General features: G+C 44.5%; 1 protein-coding gene across 3 annotated transcripts in view; it reads right to left on the reverse strand.

Moving 5' to 3' along the window:
- Positions 1–9,850, reverse strand: part of CLIP2 (CAP-Gly domain containing linker protein 2) — a 62,554-nt gene extending 52,704 nt beyond the window's left edge. For all 3 annotated transcript variants that reach the window (XR_011005392.1, XM_068210177.1, XM_068210176.1), the window contains exon 1: positions 9,632–9,850. Coding sequence is in view for 2 of the 3 variants with exons in the window: in XM_068210177.1 (XP_068066278.1) it covers positions 9,632–9,743 (112 nt within the window). In the remaining variant the exon portion in view is untranslated. The remainder of the gene's footprint in view (positions 1–9,631) is intronic.

Below are 9,850 nucleotides of genomic sequence, written 5' to 3' on the forward strand. Positions count from 1 at the left end.
CCAGCCATACATCCATGCACAGAGCAGGCTACACAGCACACAATGCACTGATTGTGCACAGCCCCGTGCTACGCAGAATGCAGAGTGTGTTGGGCTGGCTTGGCTTTGCCTAATCTAATAAAAAGGATATTTGTGAGCAGATTAACACTGAGTCATCTACTTCATTCCAAATACCTGGCTTAAACAGCTAAGTATCCAATTCAAAAGGCAATGAGCTGTACATGAACAGGCATCATTTGCAGAAAAGCCAAGTCACCTATTTGCAGCGGATGTCTTTTTTTTTGTGAAAGTAAACATGACCATGATCCAGATCTGATCCTAAAATACATGAGCTATGATACAAACACTGATCCCCACAGCAAGTGTTCCCAAACCCCACAGATCCAAGCCTCAGTGACCACCAGAAATGACATCTTACACCATTCCAGGAGTGGTGGTGGGGAAATTGATGATGTGAAGTGAAAGATCACAGATAAAGCTAGGGAGTTGGAAAGCTGAGCTGCACAGAAGACTGAGCACAGGACCCCACTGGGCACACACTATGCTCCCATTCCCAGTTCACCTTCCTAGTATGGTGTACACCTCACTCACATGTGGACCAACTCTCTCTCATGTCACTTCTTCATCTCTTTATCAGATGATCAGTTTTAGACTTTTATCTTCTGAACACCCAGCCAGGACAGAGTCAGTCACTGAGGATGATACTCCCAAGCACTTTTGAGGGTTCAGAATTTTCTCAACATCATATCATCTTCACTTGAAATTCTTCTGTTCAAATCTCCATCAAACCCTGCTAATTTCTGGCAAGATTTTTCTTCCCCTGTGCAAATACCTCCAAATAAAATATTCTGTAGAAAGTATTTCTGTGAAATAAGTTCTACAGCAATACAAAGGGCTACTATCATCTTCAGGGACACGAATCCTAAAGAACTGTGCAGATTTAAATGTGAAATAAGACAAGCATGTGCAGGACAGAAAGTTACCCTATAGCTCAATGACTGCACACCCTCAGCCAAATTCCAAAGGCACTAATGTTTACAGACACAACACTTCAGTCAGTGGAAAGGATGAGATGAAGTGGCATCAGAGAGGGAAGCTGCTGCTCCTGTGCCAGGACTGGGAGGACAAAAGGTCAGAAAAATCTGCTGGCCAAGATAACTTCCACTTTCACCTCTGACTTACAGGATGACATGGGCAAGACCTACTTCTTTAAGTTTCTTTTGTGTAAAACATGGGTAATACTTGTAATAATTTGTCACAGCCTTCAAGCTTTACAGGAGGTAGTAAGGCATTCAGAGTCTTGAACAGAGAGGTTTCATGTGTGCATAGGAGGCTTAAAATTACAGAAAGTGAGAATGACTTACAGCTCCTGCTTGGTAGGAATTCCTCAAGCAGACTGGGAACAGCCCTGTAGCAGAGTTGACTCCTGCACAACACTGCCCTACAACTGGAGCACTGGCAGTGCACTACCTCACACAAATTAACTCCTGAACCTTGGTGCAGCTTCAGCTTTTAAGAGGCACTCATGGCTAAGTTCACCACTGCCTTCCTCTGAGACCATTTACAAGTCCCCATTCACAAACATTTCCTTTCTCACAAAGAATTCTGCTAACACATGCATGGAGTGAAGCGCTCTGCTGCATCCTCTGGCCCACAGTCCAGATGTAGCACACAGGACACACATTTACTGTGCTGGAAAACAGCATTGCCAAACACATTTTGTAGCAGAAAGACCAGCACCTGTATTTTGAATAGAGCTGCTGAAGTCACTGACAGCTCAATTTTGACAACTCTTATTATTTTAGAGTGAGTGTTGTGATAACCAGTGTTTTCCTACAGTTCTCACTCCTGCATAAAAGCCAGTTTCTCTCTTTTATGGATATTCATTTACTTACTAACATCTTCATTAAAAAGTAAATATACTACTGAACTTAAAATAAATAGAGAATAATATTTGTATTCTAAGTATTTTAAAGCTTTTGTTCAAGTCACCTACTAGACTGCTTGCAAGGAAGATGCTCACGTGCAGGGTCAGTGTGTGATGGTTAATTCCAACCTATGGCAAATATTATGCACCAACAGTCTGATGCCACTTTAATTCTGCAGACTCTTATCCCAAATCCATCTATGCCAAAGGGAATCTTTCCTTTAATTTCAATGAATACTGGCTCAGGCCTTTAATGATTAATCTGCTCTAGCTGGATTAGTGCAATTGTTGGAGGCAGAACAAGCAAGAGCAGATCCCTCCTGCATCCCTACTCTGATGGGCATAAGCACAACCACAGTGATGCTTCTGCAGACTTACCCCAGCCCAGCTGAATAGGATTCAGTTCATTATATTCCAGCCTCCATAAGCTAACATCTGTGGGAAGCAGATTTTCTTTCCCTGCTGTTCTGTAAAGAGCTACAGACAGAGAGAGCAGGAGGGTGTCTGACCTCCATATGTCTTTGGTGTGTGCTCATGCCTCATCCACAGTGAACGAGCTGAATATTAAGGATTAACTACATCAAATCCTCCTAAGAGTATCCAATCATTAAGACAATTAAAATCAGACTCACAGTTATCTCTATATGTTACCTGTAAAGCTGATAAAACTGAGATTGATTCAATGCCATTTTATGTTGTTTGGAGTGCACTGAATCACCTCTTGGGAGAGGAATGCCACCAAAGGTATTTCTTCCCTTTAGGAGGGGAACCAGAAAGGATGGAGGAACCATCCCCTTCAAAAACCCCAGTACAAAAGGTATTTCAGAGTGCAGGATGGCAGGCAGAGCAGCTCATGAAAGGCACGTATGAGCTGAATACAAGCCCTGTGCAAATAGTCAAGTGGTTGGTCCACAAGCAAGCCAGAAAACTTTGGCATAGGATATGCCATGAGGATGAGAACAAACATGCAGGGTCTCATGACAGCATCTGTGCCCACGAGTGACTGGATTTGTATGGAGGGACAACCTCCCCACAGGGCACTTCAGCCAAACCCCCAGCAGCAAAGAGGGGACACACTCAGGCTCTAATGATCCCTCAGCAGAGCTGCTGCCATGGTTGCTGCAGGTCCCACTCCTCAGCTGTACCTCAGCCCTGGAGCAGCAAAACAGCAGCTCTCATTTACAGTTTTTCCTGTTCAGCCCCTGAAAACAATCTTGTTTTCTTTCAGATACCTGTTAACTCCTTGACCAGGTGACTGCCTGTGCAGACCGGGATCCTGCAGCTCTGGCTACCAGTGGAGTGCTAATCTGCTGACACTGAAACAGAGGCATTTGATCCTCAAACACCTCCCTGGCACCTCAACCTCCTAATTCCCCAAGGAACTGAAGACACTGTGTATACAGAGCCATTAACATAAAGCAAGAGCTAATCAAACTTCACCACCACCAATGCCACGTTTCCAGCAGGATCACTAATCCCAGGCTTGCAGCATGGATTTAATTGAGGACAGCTCTCAGATGGGAGCTGACAATACCGATCACTCCATGAGGCCTGATGCAAAACAGCAAAACCAAATGTTTGCTAGAAATAATAGCAGCCTCTGGCCCCGTGATGTGGGGTCTTCTCTCTCAATTCACCAGCACACAACACCCCAAGTTAATATTAATCAAGAGGCACAAAGCCTTTGAACAGACAAGAATTAGGTCCCTATGTCTGTGCCAGTCAATCAGCTGCTCTGGACATTACAGTCCTATTTCTTTTGTTGCAGGCAAAACAGAGGTTTAGTGTCTTTAATATTTATTTGGGAATTAGAATTAATAGATTGATACAAAATCAGAGAGCCTCAGCAGTTTCTTGCAGCTTTATTAAAAAAGCCCCTGTTAAGATGCCACCAAATCATCAGTAATTACCTGAGAACAACCTCCCCGAGTTCTCTCTTAATACTGAGGCATAAATTCCCCAGGAAGGACACCATCCCTCCCTCTGTTTTTTACCACAGAAGATTCTAGAAGCAACAGAAATTGCTTCTTACTGCTGTGCATTGAGCCAATTTAACTTAAAAAACATCCTGAGAAACTCGAGGGGTGAACAACTGATTTCCAAGTTAATTTACCAAGATGTTGCTGGTAACACTGTGGCAGATAAATAAAAAGGAATGAAGATTTTCCACTGGGAAAGGCAAGAGCAAGGCAGTAAATGCACAGGAGAGCTAAGGTGGTGGTGAGATTGAGGGTCCTCCAGCAGAATTGAGGCAGGTACAGATCAAAAGAGACCCGGCCACAGAATTGCTGAGTCTCACACTAGAAGCAGCCCTCAGAACATAATGACATGGCTAGAAAAGAAACTTTTAAAAAAAAAGTTAGCCCCCTCATGCAAACTCAGCCCCAGGGCACAGCAGTAACTGTCCCCCAGCAGGGACCAGCCCCAGTCCATCAGTACCCAAACCCCAAATGCAACTAAGTAGGACCCAATACCCAGCTCAGGCTTATCAAACCCTCATTACAGCATATTTTAGTTTAATTACCCTATGGAGCCAGTCATCCCATTCTCTGGATGGGCCTGGGAACATTACAGTCTGCTTCACTCTTATTTTTAGTGAACAAAAGCAACACACAGTGTTTGCAGAAGCAGACACTGTGCCAACATTATTAGCCTTGTGCATTTATTCTTCATGAAAAATAATGCATGTACACTTGTATGAAAACAAGAAGGCATTGCCAGGCTCCCAGCAATATGCTGTATAGTTTAGCTCTCAAAGCATAGTTTTTGGCAATAAAACTAGGTAACTGCTGAAAAACAGTTTTGATATTGTTAGCATGCCTAAATATGAAATTCATGTGACAGATACTGGCACTTGCCCATTCAGAAAGACAGGATCCATCTGTAAAACCCAAGGTCTATGCTGGATTCTGACTGGATGCACATAAGTCTCACAGAAAACTTAATAAGTTTGGGCTTTTTTGCCTCCAGCAGTGAAGTCTCAGTGTTGCCCAGCTCCATCTGCAAATACAAATATTTATTTTGTCTTCTGTCTTTTGCTAGATTTCTTTTAATTGAACAGGAGATTTAAGAACCATAAACAAACACTGGAGCCAGCTGACAGCCAAATGAAATATGAAAGGCAAATTTCTCCTCCAACCACGTTACTCTAACACTGCTCTGAGCAGACAAAACCCACTCTGAAATGGGAATGCTTCTCTTCCCAGCAGCTTTCACCTGTTCCACCAGCTGGGAGGGCTCTGTGGGCCCATTCATCACAGCTTCCATTCTCTTTCCATCTTGCAAAAGCAGGCTTTTCCAGGAGGAGGGTGGGAAAGGAACTGAGACATATGAGCTTTGTGACAAGAAACGCAAATACTATATTGAGTCCTTTATCCATGACCCACACCTTTAGCACAGAAACCTCTCCTGAATGTGGGGTCAAGAGCAGTGACTTTCTTCACTTGAAACATGGGAAATAAACCAACACATTTGTGGGAAATCCTCTCCTGAGGCAGCTAGAGATGAATTTTCAGTCTGGTTAAGGAAAATAGTTACTGCAAAGCAGCAGAACTTATTTTTTCCATTGTTGCAACTTTAGAGGAGAGAAGGGAGGGGGATAGCCAGCATGGACATTACTCAAGGCTAATTTCTTCCAGGAGTCCTTGTCAGCTGCCCACTGACTTTCAGTGGAAATGGCAATTCCTGTTTTTTTAAAAAAACCCCACAACCACAGCAAGCCAATGTACCTAACCCAGACCACCACCACAAAAGCTGTTATACCCAATGGCTCTGTGAAAGCTCAGGTAAGGAGACACAACAACTCTCCACTCAAGGAAAGTTCAAAGAGGACACAGGACATTCCATGAGCAGAACTGACTCTGAATATGTTTCCAGGAAAAATAACTCTGATGCAGCATGTGTGACAAGCTGGCTCAGTGTGACTACATTTGGTCTCTATAGAAACCTACAGCCATGAATTGTGAAATTCTACAGACATGCACACACAGCATCTCCCATCTGCATCGACCCTTTTTCTGCTACATAAGATGTGAGCTGTCAAGAGTACATGGAAATGTTGAAGAGGAATCTCCATGCCTGAGAAAGGAAGAGAGAAATGAGAGACAGATAAGAGACACTTGACTCTGCAAAAGAATATGAGCAGAACACTGGGGAAAAGAAAAAGGAGAAATCAAAGCAACTTTGTGTATTCCAGAGTAAGAATAAAGGGAAGTACCTCCACTTGCACTTGTGCAGACAAAATTGATAAACTTATGGGAGGGGAAGAGGATCAAAGTGTGAAGCTTTTAAAAATTCATTTGCAGCTAATGGCTCTGACATATCTTAGGTACAACTGGAGAACAGGCACCTTCTCTTAACACTCAATCTGAAAGATATTATCCCCATTTGGGGTCTTTCTGAGCCAGCCCCAAGTTCCCACAGCCAAGGAACATCTCAGAGGCAACAGACTGGGCATTGCTGCAGTTTAATTCTGTGTTAGATTTATGGTTCTCTTCTGCAACTACATGTCAGGATTTTGAGATTTCTATCCTCCACCAAGGTAGTAAATTCATAGAGATCAGTGTTGCAGCTCTGTATTTTATAACCCAAACCCAAACCACTCTGGTTTTCTCCCATCAAGCTCCAGAAAATGCAGTCATCTCCTCTGGCTTTTCTGGCAAGAGGTGGGTAGGTGCAGAGGCAAGGAGTAAGGCAGGAGTTCAGGGGCATGTAATGAATTTTTGTGGAGTCAGGAAAACCTTGTCAGCCTCCCAGGAAGAACTTTCAGTGCAAAGACACAGGTCATGGAGCTCATGGCTTCTCTGCAGGGCTTCTCAAACACCTCACACAGAGACTCCTTCATACAACTTTAAGACCTCATAGTGGCCCAGATCTGATTAATCCCAGGAAATGTAATGAAATCTAGCTTCCAAGGCCATCTACCACCAGATTCGTTGGCTGCAGGCATCCCCAAAATTCACATCAGTGCCTGCTATGGTCAGGGTTTCAGTGACATGGACACTTGGCTCTGGAACAGAATTAAAGCACTGTAACACAAAAAAAGAATCTTTTCTCTTGTAGTTTTTCCCTACCAAAGGCTGAACCCCACGACTGTGCTGTGGCTGGGCCCCACAGCCAGCACAGATGCTGCTGCTCTCAGAGAAGGGCACATAGGCAAGCCAGCAGGATTTTGGGATGCACACTCTGCTCACAGACTATCTTTGGAAAGGAGAGGAGCAAGAGGCAGCTGGCCAGACTTTTGGAGAGATCTGCAGGATCTGCAGGTGCAGGCCATGCAGGGACACAGCTCTTGAGCAGGACACTGAGCACAGATAACACTACAGCCCATGCTGGGCTGTTGTACACCCAGCCCATGCTGTTTAAGTAACCCCACTGTGCTCTGTTCTCACCTTCCAGGTAGGAATGGCTCTGTGCTGTGATTGCTCCAGCAGCTCCACAATTTCCCAAAGCCTCCTGTGCTATCCTGAGAGGCAGAGGAGCAGCAGTACCTCTGTCACACAACACCAACCCACCATCACAAGACTTCTCCCCTTCTCCATGCCCACTTTTTTCCAGGAATAATACTCAGAACTCCTCAAGCAAAAGGTCAGACTTCATTTGGAGCCACACTGGGTACTTGGCTGCACATCCCTTGGTGACAGATGGCTGGAGCTGAACAAGGCACAAAGGAGCTCCAGCAAACAGGCACTGCATTCAGCCCAGAGGTTGCCTTGACCCTGCCACTGCCTGACCCTTTCATACCACAAGACATGCACCAACTGTGCCTGCTGTGTTGCCACTACAAAGCCTCTGGAGGGAAGAGAGGCCTCAGATCTTTTCCCTCATTTTGATGTTTTCATGTGATTAAAATCAACTGAAAGCAACTCCATGACATGCTGCAATTATAAATCCAGACCAAAGCACCTTGAGAGAGTCACAACAGGGAGATATAGAGGCACATCACTGGAGTTCAGGTTCATTTCTCAATCACAGTTGAGGGCATGGAGAAACAAGGGGGAAATTCAGAAATACAGGGTCAGAAGAATAACTTCAAAATACACAGCCAAACCTATCAAAATTTGTCAATTTATGCTTTCCTCCAGGAAACTAATAAAAGGATACTTCGGTAGCTTAGATTTGGGCACAAAATAAAGAAATCAGGCTTTCTAATACTAAAACCCATTCACACAAAACTGCAATCCAAACATTTGTTAATATCCACACACAGGGCCAAGTCCTCAGCAAGGGAAGAGCAGCTCCTTTCCAATTTCTACAGTGCTGTATCACACCAAAGGATCTGGAACTCTGCCCAGGACCTCAAGCAGTGATTGGCCCCTCAAAAAAGAGGGGGAGATGTGCAGATGTGCAAAAAGCCAAGTTAGAGCTGTGGCTTTTACAATACTGTGTGGGGAAAGAATTTACAGTGGCAGAGGTTATTCATACCCTATTGGTCACTGGAAGAAGAGAGAGCTCAGCTGGAAGAATCCATGAGCAAAGCATAGCCCCTGGTGTGTAATAAGGGAGCAGAGTCGGTGGCTGAGCAGCAAGTGGAGTCTGTGTGAACATCCTGTCCAGAGGTCATGCCTGAATCACCATCCCAATGTGCCCAGGCAAAACAGGAACCTCAGAGATGGGTATTTTTTTTTGTTTTGATTAAATAATTAACACTTCTGCATTACTCTGACAAGAGACAGCATTGTCTGGTGGCCCTCATTTTGCAGCATTATTATCCCAGACTAATTTGTCCGAGCATGTTCAAGCAAATTTTGACCAATATTATGCCCTTGATTAAAAACGCTGCCTGAGAGGTAAAAAGTTTTCCTGATTCTGCTAAATGTTCCATATTTTTGGAGACTGAAACATATAGCAAAGTAACCAGGCATGCAGGAAGTGGCCTGAATTGTAAGGCCAAGAGGTTGACAGATCTAAAGAAGCAACCAGTGACCTTTTCAGATGAAAGTGTAATATAGTGAAAGGACAAGTTTTGATAGAACATATATCAGCCTGGTATGTTTCCCCAGAAGCAAGAAGAAAGCCTTTTTTAACAAACTGAAATTAAAAACATGACATACAAAACTCCCACCTTGAATATTTACTAAATTATATATAATTTAAAAAAAAACCCACCAGCCAATAAGCCAGAAAAATGAATCCTAAGCAAAACACAGCCTCAGCTGCTTTTGAAGTGTTAGTTATACTGATAAGGGCAGTCTGCATAGCTTATGTATACACTGGATATAGATCAACCAACAGCAAGATGTGTAGGTATGTGAAGGTAAGTCATTATTCAAATCCTAGGGCTTCAAATGTTTCTGTTTAAACAAAGGCACTAATTTGACATAAACAGCACAGGCCAAATCACCTTCAGTGCTCAGTTATTACTCCTGCATCCTCACAGGCCAATAGCAGTGGCTACAGGGCAGTGTTTAAGGTCATGGGGGAGGTTCCCATCTGCCCGATTAGCAGCCAGTGTCTGTACAGGTACCTCTGTCAGCCCTAAACATCAGGGGATCCATCTGTCTCCCACCCACTGCACAACTTGCCAGTTCTGTGCATTACTTGGGAGAGGGAGCCCATTTATTCACCCTCTCACACTTGTTTTCATCCATCAACCCACATACAGATGGGGAATTTCACATCCCACGGAACACTGGCTGCACTAGTCCACTGCCTCCACGCCAGGCAATCCCTGGGGCAGCTCCTGCCCCTGCATGGAGCCCTTACCTTCTTTGGAGCCAGAGGTGACAGCAGCTGTGGTGGTCCCCGACGCCCGTCCCACGGGGCTGGAGTGCTTCCCAGCCCTGCCTGGGATTTTAAGTCCACTTGGTTTCAGCATGATTCCTCTCCTGTACCTCAGGCTCCTGTTGCCAGTGTCTCAAGAGCTGTCCCAGTGTCACTGCTCAGGCTTCTTGATGGTGCACCTCTTCTTCCATGGTCACACAC

Source organism: Anomalospiza imberbis, chromosome 20 (genome assembly GCF_031753505.1).
Source record: "Anomalospiza imberbis isolate Cuckoo-Finch-1a 21T00152 chromosome 20, ASM3175350v1, whole genome shotgun sequence".
Classification (NCBI taxonomy): Eukaryota; Metazoa; Chordata; class Aves; order Passeriformes; family Viduidae; genus Anomalospiza; species Anomalospiza imberbis.